This window comes from Mustela nivalis (genome assembly GCF_964662115.1).
Source record: "Mustela nivalis genome assembly, chromosome: 14".
In the NCBI taxonomy this organism is placed as follows: domain Eukaryota; kingdom Metazoa; phylum Chordata; class Mammalia; order Carnivora; family Mustelidae; genus Mustela; species Mustela nivalis.
Genome location: NC_139033.1, coordinates 91637679 through 91660364, shown reverse-complemented (window position 1 = coordinate 91660364; position 22686 = coordinate 91637679). Strand labels below are relative to the sequence as shown.

Here is a 22686-nt window from a genome sequence, read left to right as displayed (position 1 = left end):
CCTCAGTACTCAGCTGCAGCTGGCATCATTTTTGATTTGTCTGTGTCCGCTAAATCCCCTAATTATTCTGAATAGTGCCGTGGAACGGAAGCTGTTGTAGGACAAGATACAGCCCCTGTACTTTAAGGACTTGCAAGTTCAACCCTGATGGTAGCCAGTGCTGTCTCCCTCCCTTCCCTTCCTAGCCAGGGAACCCCGGGCAGGATGATGAAGTTGGACACCAGGCAGGTGGGCTTGGGTTTATTACTGTCGGACAGACAGGGCATCTCCTCATGTCTCTCCAGCAGCCCCTTGGGATGGAGAAAATACTGCAATGCACTAGCGTTCTGGTGGCCGTGGGGGCTGGAGTTGGCTTGGGCCCAGTGACCAGCCTGGCTCTGCCTCCCACCCCTGTTCAGCTGTTGTGAGCCTGTCCGGCCCCCCACGTGCCCGCACCTGTCCAATTACAATGGCTTCCCTGCCTCCAAGAGGCTCTCCGGCAGCTGAATAACAGCAACTGTTGAAATATCCCTGCCAAGGCTTCTGGGGGCACATTACAGGGAGGATGGGTTCTGTCCCCACCCCTGCCTGAGCCGGGCATAAGTGGGGCCAAAGTCAACCTCCAGATACTGTGGTTAGGTCGTGAGTGTGTGCTGTTTATTACGAGATGGGGTTCACTTTGCTGCTCACGGGCTCCCTTGAGCTCCTCTGCACAATGGGGTAGATGGGATTACACCCACTTCTCAGAGGCAGAGACTGAGAAACCTCAGGTCAAGGTCATGCAAGGTCCTCAAGGTCAATCAACTTGCTCAAGGTCATGAGGCCAGACAGAAGCTGAGCCAGGACAGGAGTCTATGTGTTCTCTGCTCGGGCAAGCTGCCTCGGGAAGGGCCAATCTAGGGAGCAAGGTGGCTAGTGTGGCCCCAGAGGCCTGGGTAGGCAAGTGTCCTACAAGGCTTCAGGCCGTGCTCGTGTCAAGGGGCACAAGCGAAGAAGCAGAGCTGAGCACAGGATGGGGACAAACTGTCACCCCAAGGCTGAGCCAGAGACTCAGCCAGGACGCAGAACGGACAAGCCTCAGACTACAACAGGTGTCTGGACCGTGGGCCAAGACGTTCCTGGGGCTGGAGCTCATGTGTCTGCGACGCTGTGAGTCCTGACTGGCTTTTGCCAATTTAACTTTCTTGTCCTAAGCGGTAGCTAACTGGATCCTCTCCTTACCCTAGCAGACCTGGTGCCCCACCCAGCACAAGGTCCTCATGTAATCCTTGCAGGGAGCCATCAGACTCTGCCCCCAGTTTGCAGGGAGGTGAAACGAAGCTGAGCGAGCTGACTTGGTTTCCTGAAGGCCAGGCAGCAGGGAGAGACAGGGAGAGGCTGGAACCACCCTGAGGCAGAAAGAAACCCATAGCGAATGTTGGGAGAGCTGGGTTCTAGGTCCCACCACCGTGTATGGTCGAGGCCTCACTTTGCTCATCTGTAAAATGCACGTGTGTGAATTGCCTCTTGGCTTTAGTGATGCTGGGGGCACCACCTCCCCCACAGAGCAGACTGGAGGTTTGGGTGACTAACAACCAAAGGAGGAGAGTCCATGGGTGGGATTGAGGGAGGGTAGGGTTGCTTATCTTGTTTGGCCGAAATCTTGCAGGTCAGCAAGGAGCTAAGTGTGATTGTGGCCTCTCTCTCCTAGACCCCAGAAATTTCCACTAGCCAACCCAAGAGCAGGTCCAACAGTGGCACCAAATTTGGAAACCAACAAATTATCCAAGGCAACCAGTCAAGCTCTCCAGAGAACTCCAACATTCCGGCCAAGGAGAGCGAGGGGGCCAGCCCCACAGACCCCGTGCCAATGACCAGCATCAATGGCGAGAAGGCTCAGGAATCGGGCACTGGGGTGACACCGGCCAAAAAACCCCTGCCCTTCAAGAGAGGTGTGCGGAGGGGTGACGTGCTGCTAATGGTGGCCAAGCTGGACCCCGACTCAGCCAAGCCGGAGCAGCAGACCCAGCCCCCTGATGCTCCCACCTGCAAGACCACACCCCCGGCCACAGACCCTGGAGGAGAGAAAAAGGGAGGGACTCCCGGGACTCCTCATGGTCCCCAGGCTGGCACTAAGGACTCAGCCTCAAAGGCTGAGAAGACTCAGACTGAGGGTGTTGGGGACCCAGGAAAGGTGCTACCAACTAAACAAGGTTCAGGGAAGAAAGGGGGCGGGGCCCCCCAGACCAAAGGACTGAAAGGGGGTGAGGTCCAGGGGAGAGAGGGGCCATGGGAAGGGGAGAGGCAGGAGACAGCAGAGAAAAGGGGAGGGAACCCCCCAAACAAGATGGCAAAGGGAAATCTCTCCAAGGAGGGGGGTGAAGGGAAGGGGGCTGGGGCCCAAATCCAGGTGAGAAAGTGGGGAGTTTCCCTGGGCAGAAAGAGCAAGTGGGACGGTTCCCAGATTAAGAAGGACAAAGAAGGTATGCTCCCAAGAAAGTCAGAGAAGACAGAGGAACCACAGAGCAAGGAGAACAAAGTGAGCCAAGGGCAGGGGCAGCCAGGGAAGGTGGGGGAAGCTCCTGGACAGGTAGAGAAAGTGGGGGAGCCTCAGAGTGTGCCTGGGAAGGCAGCGGAGCCCCAGGCTAAGGTAGTCAAGAAAGGGCAACCTCAGGGTGAGTCTGGAGAGGCAGGTAAAGCTGGGGGGAAGACAGAGAAGGGCCGTACAGCCCCCGAGGAGGTGGGTGCAGGCAGAGAGACCCCAGTGCCTGCTGGGAAGGAGAGCCAGCCGGAAAGCAGAGAGCAGAAAGCTGGGGAGTCCTGTGTGGGAGCAGATGATGGGGCCAAGACCCTGGAGACAGAGCCGGAAGGACCCAGACTATCTGCTCTGGAGGGCCAGGCAGAAAGGCTTCAGACTCAGAAGGAGAGTGAAGAGGGGCCAGACTGGCTGGAGGGGAGCAAAGACTTGGATCAGGTGAGGGACTGCAGCCCCGGCGAATGGGGCAGGGCAAGAGGGACCCTCCAGAGATAGACGGATGGGAAGGACCTGCTCCTGGGGGTGAATAAGGCAGGATAGGAGATGGACAGGGAATTGGAGTGGGTCGGCCCACTCAAGAAGAGGGCATAACACTTCCTCTTTGATATGCTTCCATATGCTGGGGTCTGGAGGCCCCCACTATTCCTGTCCTGGAGGAATCATGAAGGAGGTCCCAAGAGTGGGAGATGTCCACTCATGGTGTCACATGGTATTTCTCAAACTTGGGGTTGTGCAAATTGTAGAGTGCTCAAAATGCAGATTCCCGGGCCCCGCCTCAGAGCCTCCATTCAAAAGGCCAGGGGTAGGGCCAAGGCATTTCCCTGCAAATAAACAGCCCCCTCCTTGCTCTCCCTTGGGGAAATTCTGATTTCAGTGGTCCCAGATCACACAGTGAGAAACTCCCATGTAAAGGGTTCTCTGCTGATTCGGTGTTGGGGGGTGGGGCAGGCAGTGTCCTCTTGGTCTGATTTATGTGATCTTTGCTCCCAGGCTCCCGAGGACAGATGGTACGAGGCAGAGAAAGTCTGGCTGGTTCAGAAGGATGGATTTACTCTTGGTAATCAGGGGTGTTAGCACCTAAGTAGGGGAGGGTCTAAGTATTTTCCTTTTATGCCCCCTCCACTGCTAGTCATATTTGCTAAATCAGTTTGTGGGGAGGGTGGGTGCGGGAAGGGAGGGGCAAGGAGCAACTGAGTCTAGGATAGGAGTCTGTGGCTTTTGGATTGGGAAGAGTTGAGTGTCATTTGACCCACGTAGCTGATCTTTCCAAAGGTAACTGCCCCTCGGGAATTCATTATTTAACAAAGTCACTAATGCTCTGAGCATTGTCTCCTCTAGGGTTCCTTGAGGCAATGAGGCAAAGAGTGCAAAAAGTGCAGAAAGTGCAAATGACCAAAGAGATTTCACCTCACGGGCCCGCTTTTGTCAATTCGTTGTGACCACCCTCTACTGAGAAGCAATCATGCGTCCCCGTCAGAACACAGCTGTGCAGAGTGATTGATTAGTGATGTCTGCCATGGACCCTGGAAGGGGAAGTGGCAACCCGTATGGCATTGTCTCCCCTCCCAGGTGTAGATACAAGATGGGTCAGTGCACCTCAGTACCAGGGTGCTTACCCTGAGCCTGGCACTGAGCCAGATGATGAAAGCCCAATTAACCCAGACTCAGCTTCTGTCCTCAAAGGGTTCAGGGTCATAATTTGATCCTTCTATAAGCTCTGTGGTCTGACCATTCGGCTTAGAGCCTTTCTCTCTCTCTCTCTCTCTCTGCACTGTCACCAGCAACTGTGCTGAAGCCAGATGAGGGAACAGCTGACCTGCCGGCAGGAAGGGTACGACTTCTCATCGATGCTGACAAAACCATCACCGAGGTGGACGAGGAACATGTTCATAGGGTGAGCCCTACATCCCCCTCCCCGCATGCTCCATATCTTCTTTCCCCAGCCCTGCAAGAGAGGTCCAGTATCTGACTGCACATGCTGGAGGGAGTGGTAAGGAAAACCATCATCGACCTCTGTTGCTCTCCTGGCAGTATATTGTCATGGGGTCGTTGCTCTATCCCAGCGTTCTCTTAGCGAGGATACAAGAACAGACATATGTGTCAGAACTGGGAGTTCTGCTTGATCCAAGAAAGTGCTTGCTTTTCATTTTATGGACATTGCAGATGCATGTTTCCCTTTTTACCCTGGCTGCCAGGGAACTCAAGAGCCAAATGTGCAGCTATAGCTTAGGTTTCAATGGCCTATTATTTAGGGGTATTAACTTTTCTTTTGGTTGAGAAGCCCAACTACATTTTGTATAATTTTTATAATACACCATAAATCTCTTTGAGATTTAGAGTCTAATGATGGGGGAAAAGTGTCCTGTCCTCGTCCTCTTCCACCTCTCACAGCCTACTAATCAAGAAGATGTTTCTTCCAGCAGCTCCTTGTGGGTCTCATTCATTATTCCTCCTTTTCTGCCCTCTGCCGGCCCCAGGACCTCTACTCCTGCTGGTATTTACAGTTTGTAGTGAGCCCGCGTCCGCTGACCTGTGAGAAGCCCAGACTTCACCCAAACCCCAGAGCACTGGGCCCAGAAAACTCTCTGAAGCTGGAAAGAATAGTAGGAAGGCTTTTAGAATGGCTGCCCCAAAGAGAAGCTGCAGTTGTCCCTTGCTTCCGGAAGAATTTGGGCATATCCAAAGGATCAATGCATGATGGGCTATCAGAGAAATGGGGCTGTTTAGCCACTGGCCTTCATCCCCGAATTTCACAGAACACCTGCAGGACTCCCTGGCAAAACCCACAGAGGGGGCAACAGGCACGCACACTTGCTTTCTCTGGAACAACCCCCTTCTTGTGGTGTTTGAGACACGGGAGGCTGTCCGAATCTTGCTGGCTCTCTTTGGAGCCTCTCCCCTCCCTGGGCAGTGATGGTAGGGTTGTCCTTATTTCATTTGTATGGTTCTGTTTCTCTCTTTCTGGAGTCCTCACTTTCTGTCCTCGTCTGAGGGAAACAGCTCTCCAGGGAGAGGGTCACTGGGGCCGTGTGTGCATGTGAGCATGCGTGTGTGCGTGTGTGTGTGTGTGTGTGTAGGGGTGATGGCAGTAGTATGGAGGCCCACAGGACACTTTGTGTGATGCTTCACAGGCCAACCCCCCTGAGCTGGACCAGGCTGAGGACCTGGCCTCCCTGGTCAGTATCAACGAATCGAGTGTCCTGAACACGCTTCTCCACCGATACCGGGCGCAGCTGCCCCACACCTTCAAGGGGCCAGACCTGATCGTCCTCCAGTCCCCAGGGCCCCCAGCGCCCTCTGCAGGCAAGGTAAGCAGGACCATGGGGACATGGCAGAGGCAAGGGCACCTGACGGGTGGGGTGGTGTCCCCTCTGCATCTCAGGGGAGAGCAGGGGGCAGCTGGAGCCCCCTGCAAACCTATCTGTGAGTCCCATCCTGCCAGATAGAAGATCTGGGGCATTGTGGGCATCGTGGGCATCAAGGACCATCTGAGCCCCCCTGCGGAGAGGGGAATGATGGATGAATCAGGGCTGGAAACAAGCAGGGACATTAGAGACTATAATCAGGACAGAAATATTGAACTAATATCAGCTCTGGGCCAGGTGCTACTTCAAGTACCTTTTCGGAGTATCTCAGCTAATACTCACGCACCCCTGAAGAGATAGGACCTTTACCTGCTGCCTGTTGGTAGACAAGATCTGCGGGGCCAGCCCTCCAGTTCCGCAAAGGGGAGAGCTGGGGGTGAAACTCAGGCCGTCAGCATTTTTGCGCCTCAAACCCCATACTGCACATTCGAGGGTTCCAGACACCCACATAAATCGGGAACCAGAAGCCCCGATTGATTCTGCTTTTCCTTTTTTTTTTTTCTCCCTGCCAAGTGGAGAAATGGCCCGTTTTTTGGGGGGCAGACAGTCCCAGAAAATGCAATCTCTCAGCGTCCCCTTGTGGCGATGTGTGCAGCCACACCCTGGCCACCTGAACCAGATAGCCTCCTGGTCCCCCAGGCTGTTGATTGAGATACTTACGGAGAGTCTCCTCGATGCAGGGCATGGGGGTGCAAAAGCAGGGAGGAAGACAGACAGACTGTCCTTGTGGTGCTTCCGATCTGGAGGGGGAAGACAGGCCCCCACTGACAAAGACAATGGTGGGTAGAGCAGCTGATTGCTGGGGAGAGAGTGGGGAGGCCGGGACCAGCGGGGACTGATCACAGCAGGTCTTCCACGTGGCCATAAGGATTCTGGCTTTTTTCCCTGAGCATGATGCCAGCTTCTGGGGGAGGGGGTCTTCAGCAGAGGTGGGAGACAGTCTTCCGTGCTGATGGAAATTGGATCTAGTGCAGGCAGGACACCTGCTTGGAGGTCTTACTTGGGCGCCGTGGTGAGGACTTTGTGATTGGGGAAAGCACAAGCCTCTAGCACAGCTGCTAATGCCCCCTGAGTGCCTTGGAATGATCACGACCTCTCTTTGGCCTTGTTCTCTCGTCTGTTAACTGGGGATGAAAAGCTACATCTTGGGGGGCCAAGGAACCAATCTACCCATAGCCCTCGAATGATGCTAAACTCCATTAAAAAAAAAAAAAAGGCTAGTGGTTCTGAATCCCCCTTCAAGACCCCTCTTCTCCAGGACACCACACCACCCCTTCCCGTGCTCCCCAGCCCCGCTGTCTTGGGGCCTGTGCACCCTCCCCTCCCTTGCTGTGAGGGCTGTGCTTCTGCTCGTTCGGTCTCAGGCCTCCGAGCCTCCCAAGAAGCTGCATGGTGCCTCTTGCTCCTTAGAAGCCTCCGGGAGATTTTGTACAGACCCCTACAGTGAGCCAGATTCTTGCTGACTGTTCTGGACTGAGGCATTCTTTACAGAATCTGGGCTGAGAAGCTGAAAGTGCAGGCTTTGGGAATATGCCTTGTAAGGATTTAGGTGATGTCCCGGGCCCCTGAAACTCTGAGATGGGGATGGGACCCCCTCAAAGGTCCAGATTCCCAAACCCAAACCTGAAACTCCCTTCTACACTTTGGCTGAGTCACATGTGGTTCCTCCAATGGCCACCAGGTGGGAGCAGTGACCTGTGGTGAGCCTGGGCCTGGGGCCACCCCCAAGATGGGCTGGGTGGGGACTGGGGCGACGTGGGGGCGGTGCGGGGTGGGGGTGAGGGCTCTCTCACTGGGGATGGCTGGGAGTTGAGTGTGTGCCTGGGGGTGCTGGGTGCATGGGTGTGAGCATGGGTGTGTAGTTTAGATGGGTACAGCTCTGTGTAACTGCGGCTTCTGCCACTGTTGGATGTGTGTGCCCGTAAGCACGCCTATGTGCCAACATGCAAGACACGTGTGCATATGCACATCTGTTTATGTACAAAGGGGCCTGGATTAGGAGGATCCTCCCTTTGTCCTTCTAGCCCCCCACAAACCTCTGAGGGGACTGACAGGTGGGATAGCCTGTTCCCTGAACTTCAGCGTTTCCAGAGTGGAAGGCAGCATTGGGATTCAGATCCCAGAACCTTCTGCCTGCGGCCTGCCTGAAGGCCATGTCCAGCCAGTGTGGGGGCGTGTCCCACCTTTGCCAGCTCTGGGGATCCTGCTGAGCCCTGTTTTTTGTGTCAGGACAGGGACTCATTATTGTGTCTGGGTGTCTTGGGGAGGGGAGGCCAGCTGATGACTGGGGGCGGCCCTCAGCCCCAGGCCAAAGGTCCAGGTGAAGGGAAGAGCCACCATAGGGGATTTGAGCCCCTGGCCCTGCTTGGCAGTGGAGAGGGCAGATGGGGTGTCACTGGACCCCATATTCACCTACTTGTCATGCCAGGCTTTGGATGTCCTCCTCCAGCTGGGCCCGCTGCCCTGCCCATTTTGGTGCCTTTCCACTGACCACTTTGCCTCCTGTCAGCCTCTTGCTTTCCACCCAAAGGCCACGCTAAGCAGACTGTCAAATGCTCCAGTCTCTGGTTTCCCCTTACTTGCCCCACCCTTACTCCCCAGGGCATTTGGCATAGCCACGCCCCCCTTCTCCTGCAGACCCTCCCTTCCTGAGCTCCAGGTCTCCCCTGGCCTGGATTTCCTTCTGTCCTGCCGGCCCTCCTCCTCAGCCTCCTTCGCTGGTCTCCCTGACTTCCCCAAGACCCAGTGCCTGTCCCACACCTCTTGTCTCCTCCCCTCTTGTCTCCTCCTCTTTATTTATTTATTTTTTAAAAAAGATTTTATTTATTTATTTGACACAGAGAGAGAAAGATCACAGAGAGGCAGACAGAGAGAGAGGAAGGGAAGCAGGCTCCCTGCTGAGCAGAGAGCCCAATGCAGCGCTCTATCCCAGGACGCTGAGATCATGACCTGAGCCGAAGGCAGAGGTTTAACCCACTGAGCCACCCAGGCGCCCTGTCTCCTCCTCTTTAAACACCCACTTCCTTGGTGATCTTATTCAGGCTCATGGCTTTACAACGTCTCCTGTGAGATCTAGTTTAATTCTTTGTTTTCTTTATCATCTGGCTCTTCCCAGCAGAAAGCAAGCTCCATGGGGCAACGCTGTTTTGGTTTAAATCAGATTCATTAACGTATAATTTACATACGGTTTGATTCAATCTTTCCAGCCTACAGACCTATAAGTTTCAGCCACACACGGGTAGTTTGCTAACCAACTGCACCATCAATTACAGGGCTGTTCCTAGTCCTCTGGTCCCTGTATAGTCACTCTCCATTCCCATGGTCCTGCCCTTGGAAGCCACTGATCTGGGTTTTTTTTTCTGTCCCTAGAGTTGGGCCTTTTCTGAAAAGTCATGTCATTGGAACAGTGCAGCCAGCCACCTTTGAATTGGCTTCTTCTACGTCCCAGGATGCATTTCATGTTCACCCATGTCACTGCAGCCACTGGCCCGGGTTCTTGTATGGTGTGTGTGCCCTGGCCTATCCACTCATTGGGTGACCAGTTGTCCTGGTTTCCCCAGGATAGAGGGGTTTTTCTGGGACAGGGGACTTTCAGTGCTCAAACGGCAATGGCTGCTTACGTTCTTTCCCTCGTTAAATGGCAATTTTTGCCAATGGTTGTTCCTAGTTTCCAGTGATTTTGAATATATGTCCAATAAAGCCGGTGCCATTGAAGGTTTTTGGTGAACACACACAGTTATTTCTCTAGGGTGAATACTTAAGAACGGGATTGCCGGGTTGGATGCTGAGCGTATATCTCACTCTTTCTCAGAGTGACCGTGTCATTTTAGCCTTCTTACTAGCATTGTATGAGAAGTCCAGTAGCTTTGTATCTTCTCCAGAACTTGGTAGTGGGTGTTAAAAATTAGTTTTAAACTTTTTTTTTTAGGCATTCTAATAGGTATATAATGGTATCTTTTCATGGTTGGTAGGGCTTTCCTTTCCCCGATTTGTATAGTGCTGTACCCCCAGTGCCTGGAACAGTGTCTCACATGTAGTAGACACTCAGTAATTATTTTTTAACTGAATGAAGAGTAAATGAATGGCTGAGTGGATGGCTGAATGGAGTGAAGGATCTAAGGTATTACCTAAAACTGTTATGGTAAATACATGGCATACATAGCACTAGCTACCCCGTGCCTCATTCTGTTTCCATGGCAGACATTATTAATCAATCTTGCCATTTTATCAAGCTGCCTCATTCCGGGCTAGTACTATCCAATAATGAGTTGACACAAGCCTCCAAGGAGCAAGAGAGAAGATCCAGACTTGGAGTGGGCTCAGAGGCTGCTGAAGGACTCACAGTGGGTTAGGGCAAGACTAGACCCCAAGGCTGGGCTTTTGCTGGTTACATTCAAGACTCCTCTGAAAAGGCTGGGGTAGGATGACAGGACATGAATCTGGGCTCAAGGCTGGGGTGGGGCACTGTCTTGGAATGCTCCCTCAGCACTGGCCGGGGTGGAAAGACTAAAGCCTAGGATATCTTCCTGCAGGTGCCCAGGGGCCGCCGGGATGGCCTGCCAGCCCATCTGGCCTCCTTGGCGCAGCGGGCATACTGGGTGCTACTGAGCCAGCGGAGAGACCAAAGCATCGTGGCCCTGGGCCGCAGTGGTGCTGGGAAGACCACCTGCTGTGAGCAGCTCCTGGAGCACCTGGTGGCAATGGCAGGTGGTGTGGATGGCAGGGTCTCAGGTATAGTGGTCTCCAGGGAACACGTGTTGGGGGTGGGTTGTAGGGGAGGGTGGGGAGAGTTGGAGTGGGCACTGGGTTTCTCCTCCTTATGTCCATTCAGCTAGCATTCACTGAGCATCAATGGGCAGACACTGTTCTTGCTTCTGGGCAGGGCCACCTGTGGTTCATTGGACAACCTTCCTCAAGACATTCACAGCTATGGGCAGAAAAATCATCATATACTGACATTGTTAGAACTAAACTCTTGTCTGCTGTGTGCTGGGAAATCATCCTAATAAATACATAAACCTATGATTATATGATGTAAATGATGTGCCCCTTAGAAAAGGTGTCCTTATGCAGTGCACAACCTGCTCAACTGTACAGAGAACCCAATAAGTAAAGACAGAAGGGCAGGGCCTATGCTCATGAGGATTTGACAACTAGAAGGGAAACCAAACTTCATATATATTCCAAACTTGCATGTTCTGCACACAGTGCTGGCAGAGCTTGTTAGGAGAGAGGTGGGGCAGTGGGGGGAGCCCAGAAGAGAGGGAAGTGGGGATTTCCTTGGAGTGGGGAGTGGAGATTTCCTTGAGGTAATGATGTTTCAGCTAGGCTTTAAGGAGAGATGTGGGTACAATGATTATCTCCATCTTCAGATGGGGTATCAGAGGCATAGAGAGGTTGACTTGCCCCAAGTTAGATAACTAGCAAAGGCATATTCAAATCCCCTTACTACTGTGTGTGCTGCTGTCTTACTACAGTTGTTCCAAACCTTTATCGATCACCTGCTCTTCATCTGACTCACATTAGGAACTGGGGATAAAATGGGGAGAGGCACCAGTCTTGGCTTTCTCAAAATGTAGTTCTGCTGTGAGTGCATGTGTTGGGGGGTGGGAGTCAGGATAGACTGTACCCAGGTGCCTGGCACAGTGCCTAGCACATAGTAGGTACCCAATAAATAGTTGTGGGGAGACTGGAGGGCTTTTCAAGGCTGTTGCTACCCTGTGAGCTCCCTCAGAGCAGGTCTGAGAATGTTCATGCTCTGCCCTTCTGCGTCATGCCCAGGCAGCCCCTGTCATCAGGCTGTATCTATCCTGGCCCTGCGAGTCTCCCCTCCTTGACTCAGTCTTGCTCCCCCTGCACCCTGCTTGCAGTACACAGCCCGGGCAGCAGTGAAAAGTCTGTGGTTTAGTGCTGAGCTGGAGAGGTGGTGGGGAGCCTGCTGGGGCTTGGGGCCAGATGGGCTTGGACCAGTGCAGTTGCCAGCAGGGAAGGTAGTCCTGTGAGAGGTGGGGTTGCAGCTCCTGGGCCATAAGTGACGCCTTGCCCCATGCCTCCAACAGTGGAGAAGATCCGAGCTACCTTCACAGTTCTCCGGGCTTTTGGCTCTGTGTCCATTGGCCACAGCTACAATGCTACCCGGGTCGCCATGGTGATGTCGCTGGACTTCAATGCCACGGGGCGAGTTGCGGCCGCTCAGCTCCAGGTGGGTGTTCTGGGCAGACGGGGGTGGAGGGCTCTGGGTGCTGGAACTGGGTGTCCCAGTTCCACCCAGCAGAGGTCACGCCTCCACCTGGGACCCTGGCATGTATCCTAATGGTTGTGGATCCCCAAGCCATGGCCCTCTCCTCCCTCAGCACCCCGGAGCATTGCTAGCCCGTCTGTACCTCTGAATGTCGCAGGGATGAAATATTCATAGGTAAATATGTAACCCAGCCTCTCATTAGCTGGCTCTTAAAAGCACAAGCTGAAATTAAACAGACACTCGCCAGCCTTCTGTGGCCCTGCTGTGTGTAACCAACACATGGTCTGTTTGTTCCTATCTCCACGATCACCAGTGCTGCTCCCCTTCCCACCTCAAACATGCTGCTTGAGCAGAAAATAGGATTAGGTTATTAGAAGGATGGTTTGTATGCTGAGCAGGGATAATGTCCAGACTCAAAGAAAACTCACCGATGCCAAATAAGTCCTTTTTCTGTCCCGGCCCTGCAGTTCCCCTGTTAATCACCACTTGGATCAGGTTGGTAAGCTTCTGTTAAATACGAATATGTTGGAGAATGGCTCCATTTAATTGTTATTACCTTTGGATGCTTTCATCAGAATGAATCTACAGCAGTAGTCAAGTCCCTAAACGGGCTCTGAATCAGTGGGAAAAAGGAGGGCACAGGTTCCATACAGAAGTGTCCAACAGAGTGCGGCTGTGAGCTGTTGCCCCCAAGAGTGCATCAGGGCAGAGGGGTGCCCCAACGGGGCCGCCGTCTGGTGTACCCTGCAGGCCAACCATGTCGTGTCCATTCCTGTTGCAGACAATGCTCTTGGAGAAGAGCTGTGTGGCCCGGCAGCCAGAAGGAGAAAGCAATTTCGAGGTTTTCTCCCAGATGCTGGCAGGGTTGGACCTGGATCTCAGGTGAGTGATGGCATCTTTGAACTTTGCAGGCGGCTAGGACTCATTCAGGTTGGCTGTTCAGATATGACCCCAGAGCACGTTAGCTTCTTGTCCCCTGGGTGTATGTGGTTTATGTTCTTCATGCCAGGGCTTCCTGGCACTTAGGAAGGGCCACAGAAGGGCAGGGAGTGCAGAATATTCCAGAAATGGGACTAGGGCCTGGCGCAGGCGCTGGGGCCATCCGGACCATGGCAAGGGAGCCCTCTGCCATGAGGACTATGTGCTCTGCCAGGGCCCTGGTGTGGGCAGCCCCTCCCTGACTTCCAGTCCCTCCTCTGCTTCCAGGACGGAGCTGTACCTGCACCAGATGGCGGAGAGTCACTCCTTCGGCATGGGCATATGGCCCAAGGTAAGGAGGAGGTCCTTCCGAGGAGTGTGCGGATGTGTGTGTCCCTGTGGCCAGGATGGGAGCATGACGGAGGGGTTCCCTGCATGACTCTTCTCCTTTGCCTGTGGGGGACACGGTTGGCAAGGACCGGTCGTGTGGGGGACACAAGGGCTACCTTTGTGGGGCCTGGGCTTGTAGGGTAACTGGGACTTGTAGGGTAAGGGGAGCCAGAAGGTGGCATATGGAGAGGTAAGCATGCAGGCTCCGGGCTCAAACCCTGCCTCTGACCCATATTAGCTACATGATCTCAGACCCAACCTCTCTGAACACCTGTCTCCTTTTCGGGCAAATAATGTGAATAGTAGTATCTGCCTCATCGGGTCGGGGTAAGGGTAAAAGAAATGATGTACACAAAATGTGGAGCACAGGACTTTGCCTAGATCCATCAATCTGGTACACTTAATAGATATTACTGGTGATTCACATGGGTGGGTGCAGTCCAGGACGGCTTCCTGGAAGACACGCTCTATGAGTAAGACCTGGAGAGATGGTAGTCTTTTGTGTAAAAATAAAAACAAGGTGTTGACTTGTTTGCTTATTCTTTTATTCATTTGTTTATTTCTTACAATTGTTTTCTGAGTTGCTGCCCCCCCCCCCCACTACACCTACCACCAGCTCCGGTGCCAGGCCTGTGCTAAGCTTCGGGATTATGGTCTCCATTCATGAATTTTTACTCAATTGGGAGCGAGGGATGCGGGTATTAGTGCAGTCATGTGAGATACGAATATGCTAGACTTGCCCAAGATGCTGTGGGCACCAGAGGATAGTTGAAAGAGCTACTTGGTCTCAATCAGAGAAGGCTTCTTAGCTACAGGGACATTGGAAGGGTTTTGAGGATCGAATAGAAGTTCACCACAGAGAGGAGGATAGATAATGTGAAACTCTATGAATTGTGGACTGACCAACAGTGACAGAAAATAGGGCAGTGGTTGCCTGTGCACTGCGTGGGGCAGGAGGAGGGGAGAAAGGGTGATAAACAGGAACTTTTGGGAGGTGATGGATATGTTCATTGTCTTTATTAAGGTGATAGTTTCATGGGAATATGTATCAAAGTTTGTCAGATTATACCTTCTAAGGATGAGTCATTTAGCTTTTGTCAATTACACATTAATGAAGCTATCTACACATAAACACACACACACACACGCACACACACACTGTTGGGTACTCTCCAGAGTTACCGATTCAGCAGGTCTGGGGAAGGGCCTTGGAATCTGCATTCTTCCCAGGTTCCTGGGTGATGCTGCTGGTGCTGGTCCAGGAACCACCCCCCGCCGCCAAGGACCACTAACATGGAGCTGATTTTTGCAGTAGGAGTAAGAGGATGCAGCTGTTCCATCTTTAAATTCTGGGGGCTAATCCACTCTTCCTCCAACACCCCATTTTGCTGACAGGCGTCCACGGTATGGTTTTCTTCCAGACCCTATCTCCCCATGATTGGGGAACTGTTAGGACCCCAGACCTTGACTGTGACTGCCCCGGACGAGAGGCTATCCCGGCAGTGGGCTTTCCCATTTGTGTTCATGAACTTTGGCCAGATGTATCCATTTGAGTGTGCAAGAGGATTGTTTTTGAGGAGAAGAGCTCCAGCTTCTGGTCCTTGTGTGCTCTCCTCAGCCTGACTTTTTGTTAACAGTCTGCACACAGGAATGGGTCACAGCGGGAATCTGTGTCAGGCAGGCTTTTGAAGTAGATTTCTTTTTTTGTGTGTTTCTGGGGGGTGTTTTCTTTAGACCAGTTGATTTAGGGAAACTGGTAGGGTGTTCCTTTGTTCTCTCTCTGCTACCTGGCAGGTATCCAGGGAAACTTTCCTCAGTGTTCTAAGAACAAAAATAAAATCTGAAAGCTCACCGTTCTTTGATCCCAGCCTGGGCTAGTTTTCTGGGGCTGGGTGGTCCCAGTACTATCTCAGTAAGGGCATGTGGTGGTCAGGAAATACCCCCCAAGAATGGGAGTTGCCAAGTACAAGCTCTCCAAGTTGCCAGGTTGAGCACACAAATATACAGGATGCCCAGAACTTCATCTTGTAACTGACCGAATGTACAGCATGAGGACTATAGTTCATAACAGTGTTTATTGCGTACGTCGAATTTCCTAGGAGAGTGGATCTTAATTGTTCTCGCCACACACAAAAATGGTAACTATGTGAAGTGATGGATGTCTTCACTAACTTCATTGTGGCAGTCATTTCAGAATGTGTACCTATACTAAATCATCTCATTGTACATCTAAAAATACACAATTTGTATCTGTCCATTATAACTCAGTAAAACTAAAAAAAAAATATCCTACAGGATGACCAGTTAAATTTGAATTTCAGACACACATAGAATACTTTTTTTAGTATAATTATGCCCCAAATTTTGCATGGGCAGGCCTGGAGGCTGCCTGGAGGAGGTGAGCTAGAGATTGAAGTTGGATGGGGCAATGAAGCCAGCATTCCTGCTCTATCAGATAGTACAGGGAAATATACAAAACAGTACCCATCGTTTATCAGAGATTCAAATTGAACTATATGTGCTGCATTTCTACTGGCAAATCTATAGCTCACTTCATCCCTGGCCGAGGCTTCCCCTCCTCCTAGCTGGTCCCACGGACTCAGATCAGTTCTGCTCTGACATAATCTGTCTTAAGGTCCTCCTTGCTCCCAAATTAAATGAGAGGAGGTCCATCAAATACTTGGAAGCTCAGATTGTATTATCATATTATGATTTGGATTATTATTCGCTATTACCTTTTATGGCAACATGGGACCAGTTGGGTGGGGCAAGGCTTCAGGGACCCATGAGGCCCCTAGTCCAGGCCCCTTGGCAGTCCACACCTTGTTTTAGTCTCATTGACCTTATCTCTATCCTCTAGTTTATACCTTTAAAGTAACATTTATTTTGGGGGCACCCGTCTGGCTCCGTTGGTGGGGTTTTTGACTCGATATTGGGATCGTGAGTTTGAGCCCCATGTTGTGTGTAGAGATTACTTTAAAAAAAATATATAGTGTATGTACACAATATATATACAGCAATATACTCTCTATATAAAATATATACTATATATATAATAATGAGATGATAAATATCTTTGTGCATCTATCCTGGGCCTTTGTGCCAGTATTACTATTCCCTGCTTCCCAGGCCCCTGTCCAGGGAAAGACACACACAAACACACACTGCTCGTGTGTGCATGTGTATGTGTGTGTGTGTGTGTGTGTGTGTGATCCCGTTGATGACAATCTCTTATCATGTTTCACGCTGCCTGTTTGCTTATTGTCTGTCTCCCCACCATCCTAAGGTCCAAGAAGATGGAGATCTTCTATGTTCACTTCACTGCTTATGTATTTTATAAGGCCTGGCACTGAGCTGGGCACACAGCAATAAATGTTTGTTGAGTGAATAAATGAACGAGCAGTCCCCTTCACAACTTGGCTAAAATCGCGTCTTTTCAATTTTTTAAATTTTGTGGCCGTGGTTGGCAGAACTATATTAATTGCAATTTAATTTATCCCGCTGTATCTTCAAAGACGTTTCCTGGGGATTTGGGGATCTTGTGTCTCTCTTTGGATCCAATGCCTGTGTCCTGGGAGCTGGTTGGGTTGGAGAGAGGTGGTTTGCTGGGAATCACAGAGAAGCCCGGAGAAAGGACTTTGAGAATTTGGGGCTCTTCTTCTTCAGCCGACCTGGCCTCTGGGGTCCTTGAACACCGGATTAGGAGCACCGTGGGGCTGGTGCAGTGGGTGGGTAAAGTTTACCTCAGCGTCCGTGGCTCTGATTCAGGGACGCTAACCAACAGCAGCTCATTGACATTGACTCATCAATGGATATTTATTGATCTCATGGTGTCCCAGGCACTGACAGAGAGATAACTCAGCTGGGTCTCTGTTGCGAAGGACTCAATGGCCACAGTAGCAGGTCATTCGAAGCCAGAATGACAGGTGCTTGAATTAGAGGTGTGAGTCGGCTGAGGTCAGGCTGGGAGGGGTAGAGGCATATCCAGGAGGGCTGCCTGGAGGAGGTGAGCATGAGCTGGTCTGGTGGTGCACTGAGTGAGGTCAACCAGGGGCAGTGAGGCCAGCATTCCTGGTCCTCATAGCACCTGATACAAAGAGGAAGGTGGAGTGTGACTGCAGAACCCAGAATGAGTCTCAGGGGACTGTCAGCTGGAGGAAGGCCTAGGCCAGAAACACTGAGCCCTGTGGGCTGGTTCCTGCCCCAGGTGGCCGCCTTCACTCACTGACTGTCATTCCCAGCTCCTGGTCCCTGCCCTGTGCCCTTGCTTCCTGCCACTTTCAGCTTTTAAATGGAACTCATCTGAGATCTGTCAGGGTACCAGGACATATTTGAAATCACAAAGCTTTCATATTATTTTCTTCTTCTCTATAATTTATTTTTCTGCAACCTAGCCTGATTTTTTTTAAAGTGCCCAGCAGCAGTGATAATAATAATCATCTTTGCCTCCCAGCAGTGTGCTTCTGGCTGTTACCTTCCAGGCTTTGGCCCAAGGCACATTTAATTTTTATGACTCAGTTGTCAACTGTGGAGGAATGGTCTCCAAATGGGGAGATGGGAGATCGTGTCCTCTTGCCAGGGGCTCTGCCCAGAGCCCTCCCTTCTTGAATCCTCCCAATGGTCTTTTGAGCAAAGGGATTATTATCACATCTGTCTTTCAGGAGCAGTAACCAGGCTCAGAGAGGTGAAGTTACTTGCCTCCCAGCACACAGCTTGGAAGTGGCAGGAGCAGGGCTGGACTTGACCCCGAATCTGGCACTATTGCCTGGCCCCCTCTGTCACCTTGATTCTGTGTTGTGGCTGAAGGCCACATGCTCTGGGATCCGACCCACCATGCCTTCTTTGGTCATTTATCCTCAGTGTTTGCACCTGGGGAATGGGTAGAGCCATATCCAGCTCCTCCATCTGCTCCTAGCAGTGGGGACAGTAGAGTTTCTGGCATGTAATGAATTTTCTCCTGCCCAGTTGGGTGGCTCCAAGGGCCTCTCTGAGCCTCAGCTTTCTCCTCTGTCAGTCGGAGAGACCCATGCCTACCTTATAGAGTAGAAGTACCCAGCACAGTGTAGCAGGTGCTCAAGCCATGTTTCCTCTTCTCCCTCCTTAAATGGGCTCCCGGTGCCCAGAGTGGGTTTGAATGGGTCAGATTGAGCATGCGGCAGAACGGCTCAGCTATGGGGAGATTCAGGCTCTGGGCCATCACCGGTCCTGTCCACCCCACATTCTCTATGAGGTTCACCCACCTCTGTGGGCATCGATGTTTCTTTTGCAAGAGAATCGAGTGCATGTTCAGTGTTTTCCTTCTAAGGGCCAGCTTCAGGGAGGACAGTGCTCCCGTACCAGCTTCCCCTCGACGGCTGGGGAGGCTTCCAGTAGCCCTGGGCTCTATCAGAGAGCAGCTCCCAGATGCACCCCGAGGCTCTCCACTGCCCTTCGCACAGCGAGACAGGCCAACTCGATCAATGCACACACTCTCGGGTGTCCTTCTGCTTGGAGACACTTCCTTTCCCTGCGCACCCCTCCCCCCCGCCCACCAGCACATTCTGTCTGCTTCATGCGCCACTACTTCCAGGAAGCCTCTGACCCTTCCCAGAGGCTCCCAGCCCCCTCCCGCCACCCCTGCCCTCATTCCAGCTGTCATTCAGTTTGCACATCTGTCCCCCTCGTAGGGGAGCCTCTTGAGGGCAGGGCCATGCCTGGTTCACCTTCCATGGAGTGCTGGACCTGCCCTTGGGCAGCAGGGGGGAAGGGTGTCTGGGAAAGCAGAGCAGCTTGGGTAAAGGTACAGTGGGAAATACTCCGTGGTGCACGGGGGCCAGCATTTATTAGGCACCACTCTGTGCCAGACACTATGCTGTATGCTTTTACACATGACTCATTTACTCCTCACAGTGGCTCTGGGAGGAGGGTGGGCTACGATTTCCATTCTACAGGGGTGGAAACTGAGCCCCAGGACGAGGGCAGGAGATCTGGACAAAGTCACCATGTTGGGGAGCAGAGAGTCTGGGGAATATCTGTCTTTGTCTGCCTCCGAATCCAAACCTGGCCTCTCTCTGCATTGTAGGATTCTCTTGGGTGCTCTAAGCACAGCCCAGTCTAATGTAGAGAGAGCATTCTGGATTTTTTTTTTTCCCTCACTAAATTACCTGCAGTCTTTGGTTGACCTTGAGTCTTTGATTACCTCAGATAAACTCTGGGCACGGTGTGAGTTGGCTTTTCTCTTTTTTCATTATTTTATTTCACTTTTATTTATTTATTTTTTTGAGAGAGAGTGAGCACAAGCAGGGGAAGTGGCACGCAGAGGGAGAGGGAGAAGCAGTCTCCCTGCTAAGCAGAGAGCCCAACGCGGGGCTCGATCCCAGGACTCCGGGATCATGACCTGAGCAGAAGGCTACACGCTAAACAGACTGAGCCACCCAGGTGCCCTAATTTTTTTTTTTTTTTTTTTGAATTGAGATGAGACATAAAGCGTATACAACACACTAATTTTTAGTCTCCAACTCAGTGATGATTATATTCTTATCCACACCTGCAGCCACACCCCAGATCAACACCTAGAACGTGCCTCATTCTGACAAAGACTCCCTCAAGTATCTTTGCCCACAGGTGTGTCCCTCTCATTCTAGAGTCATCAACCTGACTTGTCTTACCGAAGGCTAGTTTGGCCCATGCTTGAACATTGCAGAGATGGGAGTCCCAGGGTACAGAGCCTTTGGTATCTGGCTTCTCTGGCTCAACCCGGGTCCGTGGGATTCGGGATTGCGGTCACACCCACGGGCAGCTCGTTCTTGTTTGCTGCCAAGTGATTCTCCAACATTGTGCCCTAGCCACACGGCCCTTTGTTTACTACTCCTGTGAGCAGACGCTTGGGCTGTGGCTTGACTTACTGCACTAGCTTCACTGATCTCTCCGTGCATGACTGGGATGCAAGGATGCAAGGAGGGCTTACATCCCAGCAGCGTGTTTGGTTCCCTGGAAATTCAAGGCACTGGAAACATCTTCCCCATCCTAATTGTTTGGATCAGAAACAGATACATTTGTCTCTCTGTATTTTCTATTGCAACAGAACCATAGGGAGTGGGTGGGGGGTGGGAGGGGAGGGAGAGGAAAAGAAACAGATTAAGCTTTAGGGAAAGTTTCTCCTTCTCTTTACATGAGCTAAGTGGCGGATGATGGAGTCCACCTGTAATTTAAAGTCAAATGCTCAGAGCTGACAGTGGGAGCCATAATAAATGTATTGCCACTGTCCTTTTGGTGTCCTTTCGCTGCTGCTTTGAAATCTCATAAATAACCGAGAACATGTTGGTAAGATGCCTTCCTTCCCTCCGTTTGCTGCAGCGGAGCAGCTGTGGTTGCTAGGTTGAGCTCCTGGTTGCTAGGGATTTTGTGGTCCTGTGGTGTCCCAGAAATATGATGGATCAGTGGAACATGCTTTTGCTATTAATTGAAATATTTTCACAGCGAATCTCTCAATGTCACTGCATGCTTTGATGCCGTCCCAATTGGTTGCGGATCTTTGCAAGACTTCTTTCCTAGTTAGAAGTGGCTTGAATGGAGGGGACAAGCGGCCTGGACTGAAAATCAGACAAGCCTGATTCTAGCTCTGCATCTTCTAATACTCATTTGCTGTGTGACCTTGGGCCAGTGTTCTCCCCTCTCTGGGCATTGGATTACACAAACTTCAAGGACCTGCCAGCTTTAACAGCCTACCGTTCCTCGCCCACACTCTGTAAGAGGACCAAGTGCAAATCAGTTCCTCATTATCTGCGGGTGGATTAGTGACAAAAGAATTCTTGTCCCCAGCTCACTTCCTCACAGCCCAGCAGGTTTCTGGGCTGAGTCTCCTTGGCCAGATGGTGTGTGCAGGAGTTTCAGACTAATTTTAATATTCAATCAAACATAATTGGGATCATAAATCTGAAAAAGAAAAAAACAACACCCTACAACCCATAAACATCTGATCATGTCACTTTCTCTTTCCTCCTGCTTAAAAATCTTGGGCAGTTTCCCATCACTTGTACTGGGGATAGCAAACGGTTTCCACTTCAGTTGCTGAGACAGATCTGTTGGTGTCGGCTGCAAGGAGTGGTGTCCTGAGAAGAATCGGGGACCCACTGGCTTGCTGCGGGCTCTTGATCGATTACTGATGTCTGCCACAGGTGCGGGAATGCAGATGGGGGCCAGTTGGGGCTGGAATTTAAAGCCCATGCCCTTAATGTCATGGGTGAGAACTTCCCAACTGGCATCTACCAGCTTCTCGAGCTCTCTCTCTTCTCTGTCAGTCCCACCTCCAAAAATACCTCCTTCTGTGCCCGCACTCAGAGGCTCCCATGTTGTGTCCTCAGATCTCCTTCGGTCCTGTCATTCCCTCTGCTTGTCGGGACTTATTGCATTAAATTGGTCAGTGATGCCTAGTCACCTTCCAAATTCAATCTCAGGTTTGTTTTGCCTTCTGTGACTATCTCTATGATGCTTTTGGGTGGGATTCATCAGCGCCTTCCTGCCTCAGAGATTCCATCGCTGCCCGGACCCCAGTTAGGTCTCCTTTCACTGCTCCCTTGAGAAGCCTTCCAAGTCAAGTCCTGGGCTCTCTTCGGCTTTGCATCCTCAGAGCCCAGTACCAAGCAGAACCCCAAACAACAAAACATCTCCCGAACGAACACATGGATGAATAAAAATGACAGTGCACTCCAAAGTCAGATAGAAGCAATTTCTAGAACTTTCCCTGCATTCGGAGCCCTGAGTGTCATTTTGGCACAGCCTAATTGTGGGTGATTTACTGTGCTAATAAAGCAATCACATGTTCCCCCAACTGCGAGCCCTGAGTTGGAGCTTCGCCTTTTCTCTACCCTCATGGCCTCTTCCTCTCTCCCTTCCTTCCTCAGCCTGAAGACAAGCAGAAGGCGGAGGCTGCCTTTGCCCAGCTCCGCTGTGCCATGGAGACGCTGGACATCTCGGAGGGTGAGCAGCGAGCCATTTGGCGGGTGTTGGCAGCCATCTACCACCTCGGCGCAGCGGGGGCCTGCAAAGGTACGTGCTTCCTGCCGAGCTCACCTGCGCCGCCAGCTGTCTGTGTTGGCAGGTGCCTGACAAGGCCCTTCACTCCATGAGGTGGGACAGGACCCATCTGTCATCTTTGTGTCTCTAGGATTGTACTCTGGGAGACTGTGGGACCAGGCACGGTGAGATGGAAATGGGGCTAGGTTTTCCAAGGAAACCTCGTAGACCAGCTTTGTTCTTTCTAGAACTTTCTGTGGTGATGGAGATGTTCTCCAGCTGTG

At 51.7% G+C, this 22686-nt stretch overlaps 1 protein-coding gene across 1 annotated transcript in view; it reads left to right on the top strand.

Moving 5' to 3' along the window:
- The window catches only part of MYO18B (myosin XVIIIB), a 250379-nt gene that overhangs the window by 15904 nt on the left and 211789 nt on the right, over window positions 1–22686 (top strand). The window contains exons 4-12 of the mRNA XM_082698791.1: window positions 1670–2932; window positions 3485–3551; window positions 4276–4388; window positions 5626–5802; window positions 10392–10590; window positions 11919–12061; window positions 12882–12982; window positions 13307–13370; window positions 22291–22435. Coding sequence (XP_082554917.1) covers window positions 1670–2932; window positions 3485–3551; window positions 4276–4388; window positions 5626–5802; window positions 10392–10590; window positions 11919–12061; window positions 12882–12982; window positions 13307–13370; window positions 22291–22435 — 2272 coding nt within the window. The remainder of the gene's footprint in view (window positions 1–1669; window positions 2933–3484; window positions 3552–4275; window positions 4389–5625; window positions 5803–10391; window positions 10591–11918; window positions 12062–12881; window positions 12983–13306; window positions 13371–22290; window positions 22436–22686) is intronic.